Source organism: Bufo bufo, chromosome 5 (assembly GCF_905171765.1).
Source record: "Bufo bufo chromosome 5, aBufBuf1.1, whole genome shotgun sequence".
Classification (NCBI taxonomy): Eukaryota; Metazoa; Chordata; class Amphibia; order Anura; family Bufonidae; genus Bufo; species Bufo bufo.
The window spans coordinates 437188907-437215498 of NC_053393.1; the positions used below are offsets into that span (position 1 = coordinate 437188907).

Consider the following 26592-nt stretch of genomic DNA (forward strand, 5'->3'; position numbering starts at 1 on the left):
ACCATGGAAGGCACGGTGGGTGTCCGTTCATGGTTTAGCTCCATTCTATGGTGCTGAACCGCAATTAGGTCAGCGTGCAGCATCCAAGCTTAAAAAATAAAAAATAAAACATGGTAGAAACCACGGCTTTTTCTGACGCAGAATGTGCATGTGCAGCGAATTTAGCCTCTGCAAAATCCTTGTGTGAACATACCCTAAGCCAGTGATGGCAAATTTTTTAGAGACCGAGTGCCCAAACTACAACCTAAAACCCACTTATTTATCGCAAAGTGTCAACACGGCAATTTAACCAGAATACTACAGTCCAGTATAGTATATCTTCCATGTACTTTATCATTTAGCTATAATAGCCTGTCTACATTCAATGTGCTGCCTGTGCTGTTAATAGTGTGCCCTGCGCTGATGAATGGCTGGAAAAGTCTAAGGTATATTGGCACACCATAGACTTTTTCCAGGGTGAGGGTGCCCGCAGAGAGGGCACCGAGTGCCACCTCTGGCACTCGTGCCATAGGTTCGCCTCCACTGCCAACTTCAGATGGGTATAATATGGCTGAATTTTAGCATTCCTGTTATGGCTTAAAACAACTAGACCCTAAAACTGTGCATCTTAGCACATTTTATGTGACTAATATACTTAAGAATAGATCTACATTTAGCTCTCAGAAGTGATCTTAGGTATGGTATTGAACCAGAATATAGTACTGATTTCCAGGGAAGTTTCATCCATCCCCAGACAGTGAATGGAGTGGAAGCCATGCATTTTATTTTGAGGCACAATACGCCAGACCAAATCAACTTACCTTTTGTAAGGCTTCCTCTGTTTTTTCTGGGTTAGTCTTCAGTGCTTGGGAAGCATCATTGATAGGTATAGGCATGAACCTCAATGTATAATTCCTAAAACACAAAGTTCATATTCTTACAATGCACAGCACTGGATAACGTTCAGAATGACCACTTTTACTGTATTTGTGATTTCGTTTGTATAGGTCATCAGTATCTGATCTATGCGGGTCCAATATCTGGGACCACCGCCAATCAGCTGTTTGAGGAGGCACTTATGTCAGCGACGCGGCCTTCTCGCGACTTAGCCTAGGCCAGTGACGTCACGTTCATCAGTCATGTGGCCCAGGTGCAAGAGCGCTGGGGCCTTCTCAAACATCTGATTGGCGGGGGTCCCGGGTGTCGGACCAACACCGATCAGATACTTATGACATATCTAGAGGAGAGGTCATGAGTTGAAAGTCTTGGAAAACCCTTTTAACACATCCCATTGATTGTGCTAAATCATAAATAACATTATATAGATGAAAAATACGAATTCTTTGATCCCTTCAGTTCAGTGACATAGAGCATATTATGTTTACAAATGATGTTCAAAAAAGACCTGAGCTGTTTCTGAAAAGAAATGATTGACAAACAAGTGTCCAGCTGTACTGGGCCCACTACCCAACGAGGTGGCACCATACATGATGATATCATGCAGTATAGGTTCTACATAGACTAAAAACATGCAGCAAACGTTTCTATATTGAGATACAATCAAAATTATGATAAAGGGTTCTTTATGGTAAGAGCAGTGAGACTCTGGAACTCTCTAACAGAGAAGGATGTGAAGTTAACCTCGTTAAAAAAAAAAAAAAAGTTCAATAGGGGCCTGGATGCATTTCTGGAGTGTAATAACATGACAGATATAGTTAGACATTATAGTTACTAGATTACTGGAGATTTTCATTAGCCTAGTTATTCTGATCATCAGATTAGGAGTTGGGAAGTATTATTTTCCCTAAAATGGGAAAAACTGGTTATTGCCTTGTCAGTTTCTGCCTTCCTCAGGGCCAATAATCCGTAGACTGAACTTGGACGTATTGTAAGCCTTTTTTCATCCTTGCAAACTATGTTACTGTGTGCATGCTACAGTATATCACCGTGCCTCTGCACTGAGAACTTGCAGGTCTTCTGGTCTCATGTTTTATATGGGCTCCCCAAGAATACTTGTCTGAACACAACTGCATCCTCTATAGCCCCTATTATTACTCAAGCACCCCCAATATCAAGTCTGCGAACCTTCTAGTAAAGCAGATTTACCATAAAGTGTTGCTCATTGTAGGTAAACCTGCTCCTGTGTTCCCTTGTGATTTGGGGACCAGGTGACAGCGGTGATAAGCTACCTCGGCTCTAAGATCTAGTATATGTATGCATCCTACATGTTAATATGAAACCAAATAATTTACATTGTGAAGAATCAGCATATTCAGTATACACGGTGCCGCATTAGCATATTCGGTACACGCTGTACAAGATCACCATATTTACTATTTATTGTTCAATACACAGAAAATAAACCCAGTTTCTCCTTTAAATGCTGAACGTTCATTCATTATAACAGTTCATTTACAAAAGACGTCTGTCCTGCATTTTAAGCCTGCCAGCATTCAATTTGCAGAAGAAAGTGTGACAGGATACCGGGATTAGATATTCAGTGCCACTATCCCTCTCCATAAATCACCTCTGAGGAAGACAATCCAGCTAGCTTCTGAGCAGATAATACCTCAAGCAATTAAAAGAGATCACAACAGTAGATGGGACATCATGCAGGAAATCTGGGAGACACTGTGACTAGCTTCTGCTCTGCGAGATCTAATTTACATTAACATTTCGCTGAAAAATCATTTAATATTTGTGCCCACAAAGTGATTATATAAAGATGGCAAATAAATCAGTCATGTCTTATCACGTAGATGGTTCGTTCTGACGGGGCTGACAAGAGGCTAGGTTTCCCATAGACGAGCTTCAAAATAACTTGTCCATTTTCCAACATCATGGAATGTACAGGTTTCGATAAAGCGAAATCATCGTGGTTTTTAAATATTATCAGTTAAAAAAAAAAAACTGTGTACTCCTGTCATACCATGAACTTGTCCAGCACCATCTGTGTCCTTATTAAATTGGTTAAAGGGGTTGTCCCATTAAAAAAACAAACAAAAAAAAAAACAACAACACATGTATCCCTTATTGACAGGATAAGGCATAAAGCCTCTTTCACACGAGCGTGTCCGAAAAAAAGTCCGGATGCGTTGCGGCAAACCCGCGCGAGTAGGTACACAATTGCAGTCCGTTTTGACTGTGATTCCGTTCCGTTGTTCAGTTTTTATCGCTCTGGTGCAATGCGTTTTGCACGCGCGTGATAAAAAACTGAATGTGGTACCCAGACCCGAACTTCTTCACAGAAGTTCAGGTTTGGGTTCAAGGTTGTGTAGATTGTATTATTTTCCCTTTGCGGACAAGAATAGACATGTATATTGCCGGCGCCCGTTCCGTTCCGCAAATTGCCAGAGGCAATATGGGCGGCTTCCGTTTTTCGCGGATCCACGGTTTGTGGACCGCAAAAAACAGAACGGCCGTGTGCATGAGGCCTAATGCCGACACAAACTCTACATCTGAGCTAGTCCTACAAGTCTAGTTGAAGGCTCCATTCACACGTCCGCAATTCTGTTCCGCATTTAGCGGAACGGAATTGCGGACCCATTAATTTATATGGGGCCACACGATGTGCTGCACAGATTCGGAAATGCGGATCCGGACTTTCGTTCCCCAAAAAAATAGAACATGTCCTATTTTTGTCCGCAATTGCGAACAAGATTAGGCCTTTTCTATTATAGTGCCGGTGATGTGCGGACTGCAAAATGCGGAATGCACATTGCCGGGGTCCGTGTTTTGCGGATCCGCAAAACACATACAGATGTGTGAATGGACCCTAAGGCTGCTTTCACATGTCACTGTTTGATCAGTGATCAAGAGTCAAAACCAGGAGTGAAGCCTACAGAGAGATAAGGAATAATGGAAGGAAAGCGACCTAACGGTGAATTCCTGGTGAGAGACTACCTTTAAATACTGCATTGGATTCCCCGCTCATCTCAGTCTACCCATGTTATTTTATTCATCTTGTGCTTTCTAGTCCTGAGTTTCTTTTGTAACATCAAACGAATACATATATATGAAATCTCATTCTAATCTGCAATTTGCATTTCATTATATGTGACTGCGAAGCCAGTGTTCTTCTCCCACCAAGAGTATTTGTCAAGGTAACACAAAAGCACTGCACTGAAATGTTATTTTGGGAACACTTTTTTCATCTTAGCCAAATTATACACGCTGAGACCTAGCAGAGCCGCACTGCAGAAGGGGGGCGACAGCAGAACATAGGGTAAACTGGGTATGTATTTTCTGCATCTGATCATTCTGAAGAGTGTAACATGAGCTTGCATTTCAATTAGCATATTCATATCTCTACATGTAATTCAAGATCAGAAAGCCCTTGAATTTATTGCTGTCCATATGAAATGTAGGAAATGGCAAAGAGATGCCAAAACTTTGAATACAATAGTATTAATGGCATCTAAATAACGTTGTAGAGAACAATTACTCCGTCCCATCAATCAGCGAAGCTTGTTAATCAGTAAGAAGGCTTGTGTTGTGCAGCTCCATCACATTTACCAACCATTTCATTCTAGTACAACACTTCCCAATTAGCTAAAACCTATGCAATTTGGCAGAGTTGCAACATTGAGCTCGTATTCTCATTAGAAGGACTGTCAAATATGATATAGTTTGGCTTTGATACTTATAGTAGTAGACATGTAAGCATCACACTAACAACTCCATTAAAGGGACGCTTCCAACTTTTTTTTTTATCACATATTAACAGCCTATAGGCGGGCATCCTATGTAATTTTTAAATGGGTGAATGGTATTCTGGATATAATTTTTGAAGTGACTCCATGTAGTCTACAGTGCACTCGGAAAGTCTTCAGACCCTTTCACTTTTTTCACATTTGGTTATGATGTAGCCATGTAATAAATTTTTAAAAAAAAAGTTTTCCCCATCATTCTGCACTCAATGAGGAAAAATTAACATTGTATTGAAATAAGTATTCAGACCCTTTATTCAGGACTTAGTGGAAGCCCTTTTGGCAGCAAATACAGCCTCCAGTCTTCTTAGGTATGACACCACAAAGTTCGAGTCAGGGGGGGAAATAACTCTCCTTAGGGAAAGAGCACCTTAAATCAGCGTGAGGAGACTTATAGGCCATACATGCTCCTCTAGAATTCTGGGAGGGAAGGGATGCAAATGGGCTCCTAAACAAGCTCTGCCTCTAATGCCACCACATGTAAGGCAGCTATCCTATAGGACAATGTTCAGCTCTAAAAATAAGCCTTGAGACATGACTCGGATATTAAATAAGCCAGCACTTCATCTGCAGACAGCTGTTTCGGGGTGATTGCCCCTCATCAGTGCAGAGCAGAGAGCGGTGGCCTAACTGGGTGAGAGGCCTGTTACCACAAAGTTTGCACACCTGGATTTCTGGATTTTCTGCCATTCCTCCCATCGCTCAGTCAGGTTGGAGGGGGACTGTCAGGGGAAAGCCATTTTCAGGACTCTTCGGAGAGGTTCGGTTGGGTTTAAGTCAGGGCTCTGGCTGGGACACTCAGGTGTGCTTTGGGTCACTGTGTTGTTAGAAGGTGAACCTTCATCCCAGTCTGACTCCAGAGCAGTACTTTTCTCCATTCAGCTTTCCCTCAGTCTCCCAGTAACATAATTTAAAATGTAAATTAACTGTCCCAGGCTACGACCCACTAACCAAAAGTAAGTAAGCTGTCTTGGAAAAAGGCAGATGTTTAAAAGGTGAAGTAGGTAAACAATAGGGCTGTGGATGAAAACAATGGTAATATGACAACACAAGGCCGTCAAACCAAAAGAAGACGGCATGGGTAACCGGAGGGTTGGACACCAGTCAGGAACAGTGATCCAACACATAAGGCAACACTGTCCTGTTTGTTCATATTAATATGAAAAACTAGCAAAAAAAAATGAAAAGGGAAGGAGGGGAAAGCCCATGAGTCCAAGTCTGCTCTGTCGATAAGTGGCGCAAAATAAATGCAACATGGCTCAAATCAGAAGGCCACCCTGTATTTGTTTCTCACAGTCCTTTAGGTGCTTTTTTTCAAACTCCAGGCGGGCTTTCATGTGTAACTCACTGACACTCTGCTGTGGTGATGGTTGACCATTGAGTTCTTGGTCTCTTGCCAACGCCTTGGTCTCCAGTTTACTTATGGAGGACACTGTGCTCCAGTGAGCAAAAAATATTTTATTATTAACCTTCTTCAGATGTGTGTCTCCACACAAACCTGTCTCTGAGCTCTACAGGCAGTTCTTTACTCCTCATGGCTTGCTGTCACAGCAGCAGTAAACGGACAATGAATTACCCATCTATATAGGAGGTCTTATCATTCGTGTTGACTGCTACATAAGAATGATATTTTGTATTTAATTTTCCATGGCATAGTATTGCCGAAAATATAGCCAAAAATTCAAAAAAAAAAAAAGTCTTCTATCAATATTGGGTTTGAAAAATACCCCTTTCTGATGCAAGTTTCCATTTAAACAGTCACTAAGTATAATAAATCATTAAGAGCCGCCAACATTTGTTTTTAATCTGAATAATAATGAAGCCTAGGGTGAAAAAGGAATGGCATGACTTCTTCCATTCTTCCAATACATTCTTCAATGTACTTTGCCAATAGCAGACCTCGACAGGAACGAGCCTCCCTAGCATCATCCGAGATGCTGCGGCGGCCGTGCAGGCATCAGAAGTGACACAGGTTCCGGGAGTGAGGCAAGTACAATCTGTGCGAGGGGTCCGGACATTTGGGGGTGCATTTTTGGGGTTGGATAACCCTTTAATGGTTAGCACTGCTGGCCTGCTCCACTAGGGTCCTGAGTTTGAACCAGACATCTGCATGGAGATTGTATGTTTTCTCTGTGTTAGTGTGAAATTACTCCAGGTAATCTGATTTGTTATCATGCTCCATAGGTGGTTAACTGGCTTCCTATGAAGTTGGCCCTAGTGTGTGTGTGCTTATCGGAGTTATGGAAATAAGACTAAAATACCTACTGGGTACAGAAACTGCTGTGAATAGTAGAAATTTCTGGAAAGTGCTACAGAATATGTTGCTGCTATTTAGAAAATAAATAAAATGCTAAACTATCAGAGAGACGAGGCAGTGAATGAGCAACGAGGATTGACAGCACTCAAAATGTAATGTTTTGCCATCGCTTGTCCTATTCAGATTTTGAAAAAATGCACTTAGGAAAACCTTTTTAAATAAATTCAGTGCCTAAGTACAGCTATTGTGAACAGTAATGGCCAGTTTGCAGTGTTCACCAGCGAACACATGCGGGCTGCCATCTTAAAACACAAGTCCGGTGATACACAGGTAAGCCCTTACCTGTGCCTGTGTCGGGAGCCAGACTGAAACAAATGCGGTCACCGGGAGCAGGCAGCTCCGAGAACAGCCCGATGAAGGCCCCCAGCGGCTGTTTTCAGAACTGCCTGCTCCTGGTGACCGCATTTGATTTCAGACCGGCTCGCCGCACAGGCACAGGTAAGGGCTTACCTGTGCATTGCCGGACTTGTGAGTCAAGATGGCAGCCCGCATGTGTTCGTTGGCGAACACTGCGAACTGGCCATCACTAATTGTGAATGGCTGATACATGTATAACGCATACCTTTAACCTTTCAGGACACATGACGTACCGGTACGTCATGTATAGTTCCGATCACCGCCGCCCGGCTGGCGGTGATCGGATCCCGGTGCCTGCTCAAATCATTGAGCAGGCACATTGGCTAAATGCGCAGGGGGGGTCCCGTGACCCCCCCCCCCCCCCCGTGTCGGCCATTGAGACCTGCGGTTTGCGGCTTTTACCTGTGGTCGCGGCGGTGATCGGAGGTGCCATCGGGGCCCCATGCGGCTGTAGGGGGGACCCGATAGCATGGAAGGCAGCGCGATGCCTAAGGAAGGTGACGCTGCCTTCCGGTGACGAGCCTGTGAGATCCTACTCTACTGTAGGGGGGCTTCAAATGGGACATGGTGTCAAAAAAAAAACAGTCCAGCAAAACCTGCCTTCCAAAAACCATATGGCATTCCTTTCCTTCTACGCCCTGCCGTGTGCCCGTACAGCAGTTTACGACCACATATGGGGTGTTTCTGTATACGACAGAATCAGGGCCATAAATATTGAGTTTTGTTTGGCTGTTAACTCTTGCTTTGTAACTGGAAAAAAAATATTAAAATGGAAAATCTGCAAAAAATGTGAAATTTTGAAATTATCTCTCTATTTTCCATTAATTCTTGTGGAACACCTAAAGGGTGAATGACGTTTGTAAAATCAGTTTTGAATACCTTGAGGGGTTTAATTTCTAGAATGGGGTAATTTTGGGGTGGTTTATATTATGTAAGCCTCGCAAAGTGACTTCAGACCTGAACTGGTCCGTAAAAATTGGGTTTTTGAAAATTTCCAAAAAAAATTCAAGATTTGCTTCTAAATTTCCAAGCCTTGTAACATCCCCAAAAAATAAAATATCATTCCCAAAATGATCCAAACATGAAGTAGACATATGGGGAATGTAAAGTAATAACTATTTTTGGAGGTATTACTACGGTATGTATTATAGAAGTAGAGAAATTGAAATTTGGAAATTTGCTATTTTTTTTAACCAATTTTTGGTAAATTTGCTATATTTTTTTATAAATAAAAATTTTTTTGACTTCATTTTACCATTGTCATGAAGTACAATATGTGACGAAAAAACAATCTCAGAATGGCCTGGATAAGTCAAAACATTTTAAAGTTATCACCACTTAAATGACACTTGTCAGATTTGCAAAAAATGGCCTGGTCCTTAAAGAGGACCTTTCACCGATTCTTACCCTATGAACTAACTATACAGACATGTGGAGCGGCGCCCGGGGATCTCACTGCACTTACTATTATCCCCGGGCGCCGCTCCGTTCTCCTGCTATGCCCTCCGGTATCTCCGTTTCCTAAGTTATGGTAGGCGGAGTCTGCCCTTGTTCTTCTGTAGCGCTGGCCAATCGCATTGCAGAGCTCACAGCCTGGGAGAAAATAACCTCCCAGGCTGTGAGCTCTGCGCTGCGATTGGCCAGCGCTAGAGCAGAACAAGGGCAGACTCCTCCTACCATAACTTAGGGACTGGAATCTCCGCCTACTATAACTTAGTGAGCGGAGATACCGGAGGGCATAACAGGAGAACGGAGCGGCGCCCGGGGATAATCGTAAGTGCAGTGAGATCCCCGGGTGCCGCTCCACATGTCTGTATAGTTAGTTCATAGGGTAAGAATCGGTGAAAGGTCCTCTTTAAGGTGAAATAAGGCTGTGTCCTAAAGGGGTTAAAGAGGTCCTGTCCACTCTCCTGAAGTGTCAGCTTTAGTAAATACATTTTATTTCCCATAAAATCAATTTAGAGCATCTTTCACTAGAACTGTCTGTTGTGATATCCCTCTGTTATTCCCCACACAAATTTAAGAATAAATTGTGTTAGGTTTGTCAGACACAGGTTGGACACAGTCAGTCTGTGTAGGGACACCCCCTCCCCAACTGGTAACACCTAGTTGTGAATTTATTTATAATAACGGAACAATTATGGAATGATTACAAAATGTATGGTCATCATACTATCCAACAAGGTGCTGATGACAAAAACTATTACATTAGTAATAGCTAAAATATTACATAAATCACACTTGTCTTTCCGCAGACTATTGGGTAACAAGGTCTGAGTAATTCCTTGCGTTTTTGATTAGATGAGGGTTTTATTTAAATTGTGCCAGTATAATGACTAGGGCACTGTAGTGTAGTGCTTTCATGTAGCCACAGTGGTGGTGGGGATTCAATGTGCTTGATTATCAATTATCAATAATGAAACAAAATGTGGAATAAGGAGAATAAGTAGAATAAGGGTCGTTTACATCGGCCGATGCACATGTTCGCGATTATAGCCTGATCGGTCAACTGCCGCATAACTGTGTGGCCCCATAGCCTCTCGATGTAGCGATCGTTTGTTCCCATACAGACTGATTGTTGGCATCAGATCCCTATTTACACAGGGTGATGTGCTATCAACAAAAGATGATTTCAGGTGCCACACAAAAGATTTGATCATTCCCCAAACGGGCATTTGCTGGTTCATCAGCGAGACCTTTACACAGGGAATTGAGCGCACATATCAACGTTAATCCTCAATAATTGTCCTCATCTGTGGTCCAGGTAAGAGGACCCTGATTTGGCTGACAAGGTGTGAACATGTTGATTTAACACTATTATACCTACTTTTCCAGAGCTACAGATATATCCTGGAATCCTTGCGATGTGATGTTGTTCTTGTCCCAGATCACAGTCCTATCACAACCAAAAACACATACATTAACCTTGGTCTCATAGTGAACGGGTCAGTAATCACTACTCACTCACATATAATATCTCACTCACCTGAGCTTGGTGTTGATTTGCAATGCTTTGGCCAACATCTTGGCCCCCATATCACCCATGCCATTGCCACTGATGTCTACTTTGGTCAACGATGTATTGCTACCAAGGGCATTTATAATGATTGTCACATCTGTCTTCAGTTTAGAGTCTGCTAGAGACAATGACTGCAAGGGCTGCAGAGAAAATAGGACATAACAATGTTTTACACTTACATTTCTGCAGTTTCAAGTGCAGAATTCCCAGTGGACACACTGAAGTGTGAATAAAAGACAATGCAATGATCTCAGGTAAAAAGTAGCATGTTTAAAGTGGGCCTCATATGCTGTGATTTACTGCGATGAATAATACGTTTAATAATAGAATAAATTGGTAGCTATTAACCAAGGACACCTAAAAGACAAGAAATCGGTTTGAAGCACTGGACAACTAACATCACTTTAGTTGTGAGAATAGGAATAAGTGAGGTACAAAGAAGGTTTTCAAGAATGAAAACTTTGGTGGCCTATACATAGAACAGATCATAAATGTTTGATCGGAGCATGTCTCAACCGCTGGACCAAAACTGATCACTTGAATGGGGCCAAGCTGCTAAACTGAATAAACTTTGAAGGTACTTTGGCAATCTCAGTTCTACGGGTCGACGACTGATCAGCGGCGGTTCTGGGTGTCTGACCCCACCCACTAAACAACGATGGCTTAGCCAAACCAAAGTTCATCAAGTGCTTTAGTCCAAGAAAACCCTGCTGAGCCCATGAAGACATATTTTGCCTAAAATATAAAGAATATGCAGTTGAACATGGTGTAAAATATGCAGACTCCATGTTAAAGAGGAGCTGAGCAGAATTTTATATTGTTTTATGAAAAAAGATCAAGTACATTTTGTATGCTATTCCCTGATCACGCTGTGCTTAGGAGTCCAGTGGGCAGTCCTAGACAGCCCTGTATTACTGCGCATACAGAGATAGCCATCATTCAATATGAAGGACTGCCCAAAGGACTCCTATGCTAAAGAGAGGGAGGATTTTAAAATAGTTATACTGAATCTTTTCCTACAAAAATACAGTTGTGTTCAAAATTATTCAACCCCCACTGAAATTGAGTGTTTTGGCCAGTTTGACATTGATTTTGATCATTTCAGTCATCTTGTTTACAATTAAATCAAAGAGGCACTTGTAAGTCAGACAAATATAACATAACATTTATAATGAAATAACCACAAATGTCTTTTCTGTGCTCACATCATTATCAGTTTTATTCAACCCCCAAGTGACATTCAATCTTAGTACTTCGTACAACATCCTTTTCCAATTATAACAGCTTTTAAACGTGAAGCATAGCTTGACACAAGTGTCTTGCAGCGATCTACGGGTATCTTCGCCCATTCTTCATGGGCAAAAGCCTCCAGTTCAGTCACATTCTTAGGCTTGCGCGCTGCAACTGCTTTCTTTAAGTCCCACCAGAGGTTCTCAATCGGATTTAAGTCTGGTGACTGTGATGGCCACTTCAAAATGTTCCAGCCTTTAATCTGCAACCATGCTCTAGTGGACTTGGAGGTATGCTTGGGATCATTGTCCTGTTGAAAGGCCCAACGTCTCCCAAGCCTCAGGTTTGTGACGGACTGCATCACATTTTCATCCAATATCTCCTGGTACTGAAGAGAATTCATGGTACCTTGCACACGCTGAAGCTTCCCTGTACCTGTAGAAACAAAACAGCCCCAAAGCATGATTGACCCCCCGCCATGCTTCACAGTAGGCAAGGTGTTCTTTTCTTCATAGGCCTTGTTCTTCCTCCTCCAAACATAGCGTTGATCCATGGGCCCAAACAGTTCTAATTTTATTTCATCAGTCCACAGAACACTATCCCAAAACTTTTGTGGTTTGTCCACATGACTTTTGGCATACTGCAGTCGACTCTTATTATTCTTTGGAGACAGCAAGGGGCTGCGCCTGGGAGTTCTGGCATGGAGGCCTTCATTACGCAGTGTGCGCCTTATTGTCTGAGCTGAAACTTCAGTACCCACATCTGACAAATCTTTTTTCAGTTCCTCAGCAGTCACACGGGGACTTTTCTCCACTTTGCGCTTCAGGTAGCGCACAGCAGTCGAAGTCAGCATCTTCTTTCTGCCACGACCAGGTAGCGTTTCAACAGTGCCCTTTGCCTTGAATTTGCGAATGATGCTTCCTATGGTGTCTCTTGGTATGTTTAACATCTTTGCAATCTTCTTATAGCCATTGCCCTTCCTGTGAAGAGAAATCACCTCTTCTCTTGTCTTCCTGGACCATTCTCTTGACTTCACCATGTTTGTAAACACACCAGTAAATGTCTAGGAGGAGCCGAGTATCACAGTCCTTTTAAATCTGCCTAATTGGTGCTTATTATGCTTGATTGCTGCTCCTTGACATCCACAGGTGTTTTCAATACCTGATCGAAAACACTTGAATGAACCTCTGTTCTTAAGAGTGGTAGTCTTTAAGGGGTTGAATAATTGTGTCAATGAAGAAATCCCAAAAAAAACCATTTAATACTGTATTACAAAAACAATTGATGTCATTTTAGTTGCATTTGGTTCTTTAAAAAGTCCTTGTAAGATTTCATTCTGAACACAATTACAAATGTACACTAAATTCCCTAAAACCCTTTACAGCATTGGGGGTTGAATAATTTGGAACACAACTGTATGTATATCAATCTGCTCAGCTCCTTATGCTCTATACAAGCTGCCCACAGACACAACATGACAGGATCCATGTAATATAATGCCTTAAGTAGTCTGCTTAAAGGTGGATTCCTGTTTTAATGATTATTTTGAACAATATTCTAATATTCATGTATTAAAAATTTTGCTCACAGACTTTATTATATCCATATAGTATCCCTATAATATAATGGTATGACTTGTTTTAGTCCTGTAAAGTTCATCAAAAAGGAAAGTTGGATAGAAATAAACATGTGGTCAGTCATGTGACCTTCACAAGTATCATGTGACCCGGCTTCCAGTTAACTGTCCAGATATATAATAGCTGAATAGTGGCGTATTAGGGAACATAAGATATACATTGAATACAGTATTACTACCTGCAGCAGCACATCAACATCATGTCAAAACAGATGTGTGTTATTTGTTATTTTTACACTAAAAACAACATGACATCATCATCTAGAGACAGGCAGCCATTTTACAACATTACCTAGAGACAGGCCGCCATTTGAATACCCACAGTGATTGTAATAACCACAATAAAAATCATTATTCCAACACTAGTTCTATTTAATTATCACATTGATGTGTCCTGTGTGCTGACCCAGCACATGTATGTCATGTAACACTGATTACTGAATGTCAGGGATTATATGATGTGAAGAGTGTCACATGACTGATGCCACGTTTCAGGTAGGCCATGGATACATTACATAGGACTGAACCATGGGCTATACCATTCTTCTGCATAAAGGGGTCCACTGCCTGACATAAGAAAGGTATGTATGCAGAATTTTAAATACATGTATATTAGAAAATTGTATGATTTCCTATTATATAAACAAATAAGTAAAAAATGAATAAATAATGGAATACCCCTTTAAACTGTTAAAAACATATTTTCAATTGTACCCTAGTTATATTTGTTGGCGAGAAAGCCTTGAGACAACTAATATGGGCAGCGTCTCAGGGCTGTCACCTAGAATTATCTTGAAAGGGAATGAATCACTCGGCAGATATGCCACTTGGAACCATCATTTACAGGTCATTTTTATATGTAATTTAGATATAGCACAAAAAAGCAATAAATGGTTATCTTGGTCAGAAAAAGATTTTATAAATAATTGGATGACAGGCAATGCCCTTTAAAAAAACATAACACACACTTGGGTATTTTCTAGAGAAACATTTGAGATTAGACAAGACGCACTAAGGAATACCCTGTTGAGAGAATATTTATAGAGTGTGGTGCTATATAATTTATAACACTTCGCACCTTGAGGGGTCAGAGAAGAAAACAAAACACAACATACAGCCGAGTGGTAAATGCTGTAAAGTTTCTTGCGACCCCAAAAATTGAAAGAAGAAAGAAGTAGAGAAAATACGGCTTAAATACTGAGTGAGCCAGAGGCGTTCTCCTTTCTTCTCTGTGATGAAAAGTAACAAAGTTACCCATTAGAACTGGGAATAAAAAGGATATTACTTGATGAAAGACAGAGCTTTGAAAAAAAAATCAAGGGAAGCTATAAAACCAAGCCCTCCCTGTGGGGAAAAGCAGGTTTTTAACAGAAGTGCTCCGGCATATTTAATCTCTCCAGCAGGTTCATTTTGCGTATTGCATTTACTTTAGAAACCTGCTTAAAGGAACAGAATTTGACTCCAAGAAAAACAAATCTCCGGGAGAAAGGAGAACAGTAACTCTATTGTTGTGGGAGTAAATCGGACATCATCTCCTCCGGAGGGTGAAATATCTGAACCTCCTATTAACCTGCATTGCAGAGGACCTGTGATGTCAGACTTGTGAACGCTACAGGATAGTATGGAGGAAGGGAGAGATGCCACCTCGACCAATAAATCCAACAGTTCAGATCTTCAGATTTCTTAATGGAAAGATGTGCTTGTGCTTCAACCCTCTCTTCTCTGCCGTCCTCAGAAGTGGTACGTGCACTGAATTCCAGAATACCCTGCTGCTTGTATTCAGATGATAGATGATAGAAGCCGACCAGCAGGCACTGTTCATTATAACCCAAGGAAGATGCAAAGCCAATACAATATGGTAACCCCACTGTGTTATACAATATCTGGAACAGTGCAGTAGGGGGCCATTACATTTTTTTTGAACCCTTGAAGCATTTCAATAATGAAAGATGCATCTCAGTAATTATGTCCACGCATGATAATACCTCTAAACAACCCCAAACTGGTACAATGTAGGGAACAAAAGATGTAAGCCACTACTTGTGATCAGTTATTCAATATCTTATGTTCTTAATGCATTTTCACGCTTTAAAGGGAACCTGTCCACGCAGTTTGCCGTATTCAGTCAAGGATATGGTGTTGGAGATCACATCACTACAAAATCATTGTTGTCTTTTTCAAAACTCTTACGGTAGTTTTGTTGTTTTGATATAATTATGCTTTAAAAGAGTACATTTCCATATGTAAACGAGCGACCCTGAGTCATCAGGTTGTCACATTTCATTGGCCGAGTCACGGAGTCAACCCTGAAGCCCGCCCATCTCACTTTGTATAACATCCCCTTGCCTGCTGTACGTAATCCCTCGTGAAGTCCAAAATCGTGCGCATGCGGTGTACATTTTGTTTCTCTCCTCCTCTCCTGAGTTAGTGGAGTTGTGTACACCTCAGCTTAATGAACTCTCTGTGCATGTCAGGAGAGGAGAAGGGAAATGTTAGAATAAGGCAGGGGCGGACTGGCCATAGACCTTACAGGGAAATTTCCCAGGGGGCTGATGCCTAGGGGGCAACCCAAGCCCTCCTCTCTGCTGCTGCCAGGGTACATAATGAGCTCTGTGATAATTAACTCTGAGAATCAGGTACTTCAACTGCTCTTGCCCAAATATCACCTCTTAAGCCCCCTTGCTCGACATCTTAATCAGAGTTAACTGGAGGAGGAGGACAGAAAATGGCATCTATTGATGGTCACTACAGAGGGACAGCTTTTGGGGCAATATATTGTTCTGCTCTGTGGTATATGGTTCTGATGAGACTGTATTTTACATTATGGTATTGCTGACCCGCCAATTTGAGTTGCCCCGCCATCTGCTAATTTGGACCCCCCTACAAAACGGGGCCACTTTTAGGATTTTGTTTCCAGGGCCATATTAAGTTCCCAGTCCACCGCAGGTATGAGGCATACACAATATTTCATCTGCGTCGGGGATGAGGTGGAGCAGGCAGGGGGATGTCAATGAAAGTATGATAGGCTGCTTATTTCGGTGGGACCGTTCGACCATCTAATGATGTTAAGCCGACAGTTGTTCTCCAGATGTCAAGAAAAAGGAACAAGCATATTACATTTCAACATGTCTGATCCTTTGTCCTCAAGGTCTCTGGAAGCAGCTCATCCCCCCTCTCCCTATCGAGAACACATGAACACAAATCCTCTGCCAACAGTTATTGCTAGAAGATGCATGGCAACCTTTACACAGAAGTGAATGAGATTAAGTAGGATAGTAGGAGAAGGTAAGGGGACAAAAGAAGAAGAGTACAAAAAGGAAGTTTTAGTATAAAAAATAAAAAAAATAAAGTAGTTTTCATAAAAGAGAAAGGAAGGGGAGTATGACTGCTGGGTGGGAAAGGGAATCGTGGAATCGAAGGTGAAATGGGTGAAGACAGGGAAACCTGGGAATCATCGGATATACATTTTTGCACGAACATGCAGAACTACTAGAAAAATGGCCATATAGTTTCCAGTGGCTGAAGCTTGCCAGGCATTGATGAAACAGACTTTATCAGGTTCCAGTTAGAAACGTTTTGTCTTTACGACATACAAAGGCTCTAATCAATGTCTACACTATAGTCTGCCAGAGCCGTTGGAGATGAAGGTGTCTGCTAGTAGTAATTGCTTGCTTGGGACTTAATGTTCCATGGGCATGAACAGTACAATTTGATAGCCTTGGAGTCCATGGTACAATTGATGTTTACGGGTCTTTAGGTTCAGTTAAAGGCATTACTTACCGATTCTTCATCTTGTATCATGTGAACCAAGTTATCCAGGACAGGGGTTACATTTCTGCAGAGGCAAATAAAGACACGCTGCATTTCTGTCACATAATTATGTGCTGTAAAAGTACAGAGAAAGGAAGAAAATAGAAAAAAAATAAACGTACTTGGATTTCATGTTGTTAAAATTCTTTCCCAATGCCAGGTGTCTTATTGATCTGTTCTTACTGAGCCAGACTATAAGAGTAGAGAGGTCAGACTCCAAACCTAGGAAGAACATGGATAGAGTGCTGCATCAAGATGATCAAGAAGTAAAGAACATTGAACACAGGTGACATCCAAGCTTCAACAGGCCGATTCTAAGTCAGAATATATTTAGTTATCATCACGCCCCCTACGCCTTTTTGGTGACAGACCCGGACATATTCATCATTATTTACACCAATAAGTGGCTAAAATCTATGGCTGTTCCAAGCTGTTGTACATTTCATTGTAGCACATGGAATGCTGGAGGAGACATGTCATTTATGACGAAGCTTGCTCCTCATCATAAATTGGATGACTAGTCAGACACCAGTCTAAGGCTACTTTCAGACTCGCGTTTAGTGCGGATACGTCATGGATCAGCACAGACGGATCCGCACCAATAATACAAATGTCTGCATCCGATCAGAACGGATCCGTTTGTATTATCTTTAACATTGCCAAAACGGATCCGTCTTGAACACCATTGAAAGTCAATGACGAGGCGGATCCGCTTTGCATTGTGTCAGTCAAAACGGATCCGTCCCCATTAAATTACATTGTGTGTCAGGACGGATCCGTTTGCCTCCGCATCATCAGACGGACATTAAAAACGCTGTAAGCAGCGTTTTGGTGTCCGCCTCCAGAGGGGAATGGAGACTGATCGGAGGCAAACTGATGCATTCTGAGCGGATCCTTTTCCATTCAGAATGCATTAGGGCAAAACTGATCAGTTTTGGACCGCTTGTGAGATCCCATGACGAATCTCAGAAACGGAAAGCCAAAACACCAGTGTGAAAGTAGCCTTAATAAATCAAGGCCATAAGGTCTGCTTTTTATAGTTTTTTTTCCCAGAAACACCATTCTTGCCCATGAGCGGTCTCTGGTATTGCAGCCAAGCTCCATTCAATGATTGGGAAAGATCTGTAATATGAGACACAGCCAATGGATAAGTATTGCATTGTTTCTGGACAAAAAAAAAAATGAAAAAATGAAATAAAGAAATGTGTAAACCAATATTAATACTTCAGTGATAAAAAGAACTGCAGAATAAATGATTTTATAATAAGAGCAGATATATAAGCCTATGAAATGGGGTTACTAAATTAAAAAGGAGCTGTGAGCAGAAATGGTAGATAACGATAAAATGACAGTCATTACTTCCGGTTCCGGCGCTGGGATGCGGGCGGCAGCGTGAAGGAGCTCCGGTGACCTCTCACCATATATTGAATCCCGCTCGTCAAAAATCGGCAATAGGGGGCTGAGACAGGTACGTCCTGGTCCCTGAACATCCAGAGTCCATAAGTTTATGGAACGCTACCTGCTACGGAGCGGCAAAAGGAGGATCTCCGGAGGACGGGGCAGAGTCATTGAGGACATGCTCGACAAGATGGCGGACTCGCGCCCTTCTACTCCATCTCCGCTGACACAAGTGCTGCTAGAAAGCGGTATGAGTGAAGAGCAAGTTACCCAGCCAAACCCCTCAATGGACATTGATTACAAAAAGCTGGCCATAGAGGTGGCCAGACATTTAGCCCCCGATATAAGAGAAACACTCACCATAACTCTGTCTGCCTCGTTACAGCAGCTGCATGAGGCGGTCGCCCAGCATGATCTGAGACTGGAAGAACTTGAGCAGAGAGTGTCTAGGGCTGAAAATGAATCGGCTGCTTTTACTCAAAAAGTTAATGAGCTTTCAAAGCAGAATATGATTTTGTATGATCGGGTAGAGGACCTGGAAAATCGGTCCAGAAGGAGCAATTTGAGACTGTTGGGGCTACCTGAAAAGTTTAAACCGCAGACTCTGATGGATATATGTGAAAAAGAATTACCCAGGGCTCTGGGATTAGAAGGGCGCTGTAAAGTAGAAAGGGCCCACAGAATTGGTCCAGTACTAGAGGATCAGCAGAACCAGATGGGACCGTCTAGAAGTCAAGGTCCTAAACCACGTCAGGTTATTATGAAATTCCTGGACTATTGCGATAAGGAAGCCCTGCTGAGGGCATATAGGGCCAAGAAAGGTCCACTAAAGCTGCTGGGACACTCTGTATTACTTTTTGGTGACTACTCTGCAGCTGTGGCTAGGAAGAGGAGGGAGTTTAGTCACGTCTGCACTTTACTGCATCAAAAGGGACGCAGGTTTCAACTACAATACCCAGCAAAGTTAAGGGTGTTGCATCCTAATGGGTCAAGCACGATTTATCATGATCCGACGACAGCAGAAGAGTGGATTAAATCCATACAGAATCCAGGGGAGCCAGAGGGAGCAGACAAGAGGAGAGGAAGAAGCTCATCCAGAGTGGTGAACCCAAGAGATCGGGAACGGAGAAGGGAGAGAGGAGGAGAATATCCAGAGCCTGGGACTAGGGGACGAAGATCTTCAGACCGGAGAGAAGATCCCTACCCAGGGAGATGACCCACGTTTTCCATCTAATCAATAGGGGGTCTATAAGAGATCTCAAAATGCATGTGAGACTGGTATACCTGCTGGTTCAATATGGCAGCACTGTTCTGTCACTGCATATATGTTGAAGAGGGTTATGGTTTATACCCGCCAAGTTATGTTAATATTCTGTATTAAGTGCAGTGCTAATGAGATGTCATATGCGGGGTGGATGATACCAGATGCAGTATAGATGGATACGGGTAAAAGCCTAATATGTTTAACGGGGAGACCTCAAGAAGTTACAGTAGGAGTGTTATTTTTCCTAGATATCTTGGTGAGAGGCAGCCTGCAACCCAGAAAAAAAGGGAAGTTATTATAAGAATTAAAGAGGTTGTATTAGAGGAGAAGGAAGACAGAGAAGCTAAAAGTTTGTGACAGTGTTACACAAAATTGTTGGTAATCTAACATTTATCTGTTTGTTCGCAAGGGATCTCTCTGGGCGCTTTCGGTGAGTGACGTGGACCCCAGACTCGGTAGGTTGGAATAGCATATATATCTGCCAAACGTATATATAAAAAAAAAAAAAAAAAAAAAAAAGTCCAGGGGACTGACATGAAGGTGCTAACGTGGAATATCAAAGGTTTAAAATCACCCCAGAAAAGGTGGATGGTTTTACGACACCTTAAGAAACTTAAACCAGATGTGGTTTTCTTACAAGAGACCCATCTAGAGGCGCATGATTTTGACAGAATGAAAAAGTTATGGGTGGGTAGAGTCATTGGGTCCCCGTCACTTAACCGAAAAGCGGGGGTAATAACGCTTATCAATAAGCAATTGAACTGCCAGATTATATCACAAACTACTGATTTACAGGGAAGATGGGTACATATTGTAATACAAGTGCAGAATACACAGTATAGTATGTATAATATATACTGCCCTAACACAGGGAATCCTGCCTTCCTAAAGGACCTAGAATTAAGACTGTTAGGAGACTCATGCATAAATAAGGTGGTTGGAGGTGATTTTAACGCGGTTCTAAATGGTGTAGTGGATAGGAAGAGAAATGAAGGAAAACTAGGAGGGGAGACTTCCCAAGATAAAGCGCTACAACAGTTGTTGGTGGGTGGTGGATTAGTAGATGTCTGGCGTCAAGCCCATCCTGACGAGAGTAGTTTTACTTTCCATTCACACTCCCAAAACTCCTGGTCCCGCATAGATTATTTGTTAGTGACCCACAACTTGGTACATAGGGTAGAATTATCAGATGTAGGAGACTTAGTAATCTCGGACCATGCACCGGTGACAGTAGTGGTGAGGGATGATTTCCCTAGAGGCCCTGACTTCATATGGAGATTCCCCTCGCAACTCTGCGCAAGAGAGGAGTTCTTGGAAAAGCTCTCTATTTGGTGGGAGGAATATAAAGCAGATAATGCGAATCATATTGACACACCAAATCTTTTCTGGAACGCTTCTAAAGTAGTGTTGAGAGGCAGAATCATGGGATACCTGACAGGTCTTAAAAAAAAGGCTCAAGCTCAGCTGGAAATGGCAAGCCAAAAAGTTAGGACGACCTATGCAGAGTTTAAGCAAGACCCCACAGATTCAAATAGGAAAAAATGGTTTGAGGAACGTCAAAGTTTTGAGCAGTGCATGAAAGAGAAAGAACTACTTCGTAGTTCTGAATTTGAGGCCAAGATATTTAAATATGGCAACAAGTCAGGGAGACTTTTAGCCAATCTGGCGAAAGGATTGAGACAACCGCAGTATATAAACAGCTTGAAAAATTCTGTAGGGACCACTATACATAACCCGGCAAAAATTAATTCCATTTTGGGAGAATATTATGAAAAACTGTATAAAGATGGGGATAGGGTCGACTTAAGTAACACACTTCTTGACAAAAATAGATTACCTAAGATGACTGAGGAACAGCGACATATCTTGAATGCAGAGGTCACAGTGACAGAATTGCAGGGGGTGATAAAGGGGCTAGGTAACGCTAAGGCTCCTGGACCTGACGGTTATACTGGAGAGTACTACAAAGCCTTATGTACTCAGCTATTGCCGGTGTTGATGGAGGTTTACAATGACGTATTTAGGGGCGTATCGGCCCTGGATGGAACTAACCTCTCCTACATCAAATTGTTACCCAAACCTGAGAAAGACCCTTTACTGCCGGGTTCATATAGACCCATTTCTCTGATAAATGTGGACGCAAAGATTCTGTCCAAAATTATTGCAGACCGCTTGGCTAAAATGATGCCATCATTGGTAGGACAGGAGCAGGTGGGTTTCATTCAGGGCCGTGCAGCGGTGACAAACATTAGAACAGTTCTTACCGTTATGGATAGGGTGCAACATGATCCGGAGAAGGGAGAGACCCCAGCCATGCTCACATTAGATGCTGAAAAAAGCGTTTGACAATGTCAGGTGGGCATGGCTGGAGGCGGTCCTGGATAAAATGGAGATTACAGGGGCCTTTAGGGGAGTCTTGACGCAGATGTACCACAGGCCGCAGGCAAGGGTCTATACGCAGGGCCACTTATCCAAACCATTCGACTTACAAAAGGGGACTCGGCAGGGGTGCCCTCTTTCCCCATTGTTATTTAATCTGGCATTAGAGCCACTGGCTAGAGAGCTATGCAAGTCTGACCTATTTGAAGGGATTAAAGTCGGAAAGTCGCAAGTGAAAGCGGCATTGTTTGCCGACGATATTATTTTATTTATGTCAAAACCACAGGGACAAATAGATAATATCTTTAAAGCATTGGAGAGTTTCGGGAAATATTCTGGATACAAAGTGAACATGTCCAAATGTGAACTTCTACCGATAGGCCAAAAAAGCAGGTTGGAGGTAGATAAAAATACGGGCATAGTGGGCTCCTTGATAAAATCCCAAATCAAATACTTAGGTATAAAGATTGGACGGACGCCACATTCCATCTATCAATTAAATTACCCACCTTTGCTCAACAAAATTAAGGATGATTTAGTCAGATGGCAGAATCTACCATTATCTCTAATGGGGAGATGCCATTTAATCAAAATGCTAGCAGTATCCAAATTGATGTACCCACTCCAGACCATACAGTACTCCTAAGACACATAGATGTGAGGAATTTGGAGGGATGTTTTATAAAATTCATTTGGAATGGTAAAAAACCAAGGGTCTCATTGAGGAAGCTGAAACTGCGAAGGGAATTTGGAGGGCTAAATGTGCCTGACATTAGGGGATATAATTTGGCCTCTTTAAGTAGACACCTATTGGACTGGTTCAATGAGACTTCCCATTACTCTAATTTAAGGTTGGAAAAGCAGTTGGCGGCTCCATGGATCTAAAGGCTTTGGCTCATACCAAACTATCTCAGTTGCCACGCCTAGCCAGATGTTCATTAATACTACGGGATTCCATTATAGCGTGGAAAAATCTTAGAAGGGTATATAGATTGCCGTATCAGGTCTCGAAACACCTTCCTTTGCACAATAATCCAGCCTTTAAGCCAGGGCAGTCGGAGAGGTCGTTCCGGGGGTGGAAAGTCAAGGGTGTGAAGACGGTAGGCGATTTGTTCCATATTCAGGAGAATAGATGGGCGACTCTACAGGAAACTAATAGATAAGTGGGGGCTGTCGGGATCTGATTTGTTCCCATATCTACAAGTCAAACACTATTGTAAGAGCCTGGCTACCAATATGGGTGGTGAATGGAGCAGGAATAAATTTGATACACTCATTACCTCTGGTAAATAGACAATCCATATCGCTTTTGTATAGTAGTCTGCGGAGCCAATGGGAAGACACTTTTGCCAAGGGAGTGTTCGGGAGATGGGGGAACAAATTGGATCTGGAGGAGGTTTACCCCATCGTGAGAAATGGTATAGCAGCTTTACACAGGTCAGTGATGAATGAAACAATGAGGGAGACGCACTTTAAAATTATACACTGTGCCTTATATGGTTTTGACATGCCATTCAATAGCGCAAAACCAGATAGGATAGTGGCATGTCCGAGATGTTCCACCCCCAAAACTGATCTGCTACATGGGCTGTGGAGCTGCAACAAAATTAGAAGATTATAGGAATATGGTGAGAACGATCTTACGAAATGGCAGTAATTCTAAAGAGGAACTCGACATCCAAATAGTAATGCTGCATGCAAGAAAACAGGGGGAGTCTAATGAAGGTGAAAATGATAATGGGCAGAATAAAGGCCTCACGGCAATGGGACATAGGATAGTTCTGGAAGCAAAGAGATGTCTGTTGTCGGCATGGCTTAAATCAGAGGTACCATCAAAGGCAGAATTTTTGAGACGTCTGAGGCATATGCTACACTTGGAGTGGCTAGAAGCAATAGGTAGAAAGGAAGCGGCTGGGAAAAAATTGTACAGGACATGGAAAAAATTCATTTAAACTTCAATGGAGGAGGCAGAATCAGTTAGAATCATGAGACCGTTCGCCTAACAGCTTGGTACCTGCAGGAAGACATCAAGGACGGCTAGGTAGGCTTAAAGTATGTGATCGGTAGAGATATAAGACAGGACAAGTAAGAGGAGACAAAGGGGTATCAGGAAAAGTGTATTAATGGGTGATGACGAACAAGTTGGCGCTCAGAGAGATGTGTTTACCCTTGTCAGATATACTTTGATCTGTTATTATTTGTTGGATTACATGGGGGGGGGAGGGAAAAAAAAAATATAAAAATGCATAGTATTGTGTTGTCAGCTCTGAACTGAGATATGTCACCTAAAATGCATAATATAGAAGATTATGGAAATGTAATCTTTATTGTATGATGGATGATACTGTATTGATATCTTTTTATGATCATGACACAATACTAATAAACATCTTTATTAAAAAAAAAATGACAGTCATTATGGGGTTGTAGTTGCTTTTTTTGCTCCTTAGCAATAAATAAAAACCATTAAAAAAAAAAAAAACATTTCACACATCTCCTTCTGAAAATCCAGCATACATTCTTTAATAGAAGAGATTCGGATTCATCCACATGTGCGCTGCACTTTCAGCTGCAGAGTGTTCCCATGACACCTCCGACAACTACTCAGAGCCACTCAAGTGTGGCAACGTTTTCCGACATATAAGGTCACATTACAGCGAGTTATGAGATCCAGTCCAGGGGTTTCTGCAACTTGAATGTAATGTGCAGAATATCACTTACCATTATCTGATATATCCAAGCTGGTGATATTAGGAATTTCTGCTATGCAGCCTTCCAGAACTTGAGCTCCACCTGATCTTAACTAAATCCAAAAGACAAATAAAAGGATGTAATCAATGTACAATTAAGGCTGGGTTCAAATCACATTATTTGTCCCACTTTTAACATATACAAAATACAGCCATAGGGATCCATTGAAAAAAAAAAAAAAGTATATGTTAATGTACTGTATACGTTTTTTGATGGACTTTGTGGGATGGAAAGGAGTTGTGTATTATGGTTTTGCATCCCCCCCCCCCCCCCCCAACATATATGTTAAACACGGGACAAAAAGAGCCAAAGATTGTGTTCACTTCAAATGTTTGTACCACGTTTAACATATGCCTCTGATGGATGCCAAACGTCACCATAGAGTTCCACTGTAAAAAAAAAATACTTGTGTACAACAGAAGCCATGACGCCAGTTTGAACAGGGCCTAATAATGTTTTCTGAACATTCTCCAACAGGAATGGTAGAGGACATCTCCTACATTCCTGGTACTGGAATGGCAGACAAAACGGTAACAGTTCTAATTTGAATACAACAATATATTTTGTAGAAGACTAGTTGCATATTAAAAGCCATTAATTCGTATAAAACACGGTTTATTCCCTAACCATAGATAATCGTAACTATTCTAGGCATGAACTGGATGTGAGATGTTCTATCAAACAGGTACTGTGAGAATATTCATGCTCTAATAAGTATAATAAATGACTATTAGCCTCACAAAGAAATACATTTAGATTCAAGCATAGGAAAGCTAGGCCTCAATCAGTTTAGCAGTGCTGGCTCCGAGTCTATCAAAGGTTCAGTGCAAGTAAATTAATGTCAGGAGGACAGAAATACAACAAAAACCCTTATGTATTGTTCACCGTAAGAGATTATAAAGGGGGTTTGGCTCAATACATACAGAGCTTTGTAACATAAGGAGAAAGCCTAGATAAGACACAGATGGTACTTACAACAGTGACCAAGCTTAGGAAGCATATCAGGGAAAGCAGAGAGAGGTAAGTGCACAATAGATTGCATGCAGAAGAATACGAATGTAACAGTCATAAGGGACGTTTCCACTACAGAATCCAGTTCATGCTCAAAGTTTTACTTTGAAATAATTGAACTCAGTAGTTAATTTTAAAATGCAAAATGACAGTAAAGACACACACTTGTAGATATAATACATCAACAACCAGAGTGACGCCTGGGGCAGTATAGGTGGCAATGCTGCATGGCCCCAGGAAAACATGACGTCCAAACTCACCTGTGGGTTGTCCTCTACCTGTTAACTTCAGCCAAGATTCGGCCAGGAGCCATGGGTTTGTGCTGCTTGGGCTACTTTCACAGCTAGATCCGGCAGGTTTCAGCAAAAACGCTTCCGTTACTGATAATACAACCGTCTGCATCTGTTAGAACGGATCCGGTTGTATTATCTTTAACATAGCCAAGACGGATCAGTCATTAACTCCATTGAAAGTCAATGGTGGACGGATCAGTTTTCTATTGTGGCAGATTGCGTCATAGAAAACGGATCCGTCCCCATTGACTTGCATTGGAGATAATTCCTGGATCCGTCTTGCTCCGCATCCCGGACGGAAAGCAAAATACAACTGCTGCGGTTTGCTCTCCGGTCTGGGAACGCAACAAAACGAAACGAATGCATTTTGGTTCTGTTCAGTTCAGTTTTTGTCTCCATTGACGATGAATGGGGGACAAAACTGAAGCGTTTTTTTTCC

At 41.9% G+C, this 26592-nt stretch overlaps 1 protein-coding gene across 1 annotated transcript in view; it reads right to left on the bottom strand.

Moving 5' to 3' along the window:
• Nucleotides 1-26592, bottom strand: part of CARMIL1 (capping protein regulator and myosin 1 linker 1) — a 361872-nt gene that overhangs the window by 136200 nt on the left and 199080 nt on the right. The window contains exons 18-23 of the mRNA XM_040433531.1: nt 24820-24901; nt 17180-17279; nt 17028-17082; nt 10349-10521; nt 10190-10258; nt 801-894 (exon numbers count right to left, since the gene is read on the bottom strand). Of these exons, the coding sequence (XP_040289465.1) occupies nt 801-894; nt 10190-10258; nt 10349-10521; nt 17028-17082; nt 17180-17279; nt 24820-24901 (573 nt within the window). The remainder of the gene's footprint in view (nt 1-800; nt 895-10189; nt 10259-10348; nt 10522-17027; nt 17083-17179; nt 17280-24819; nt 24902-26592) is intronic.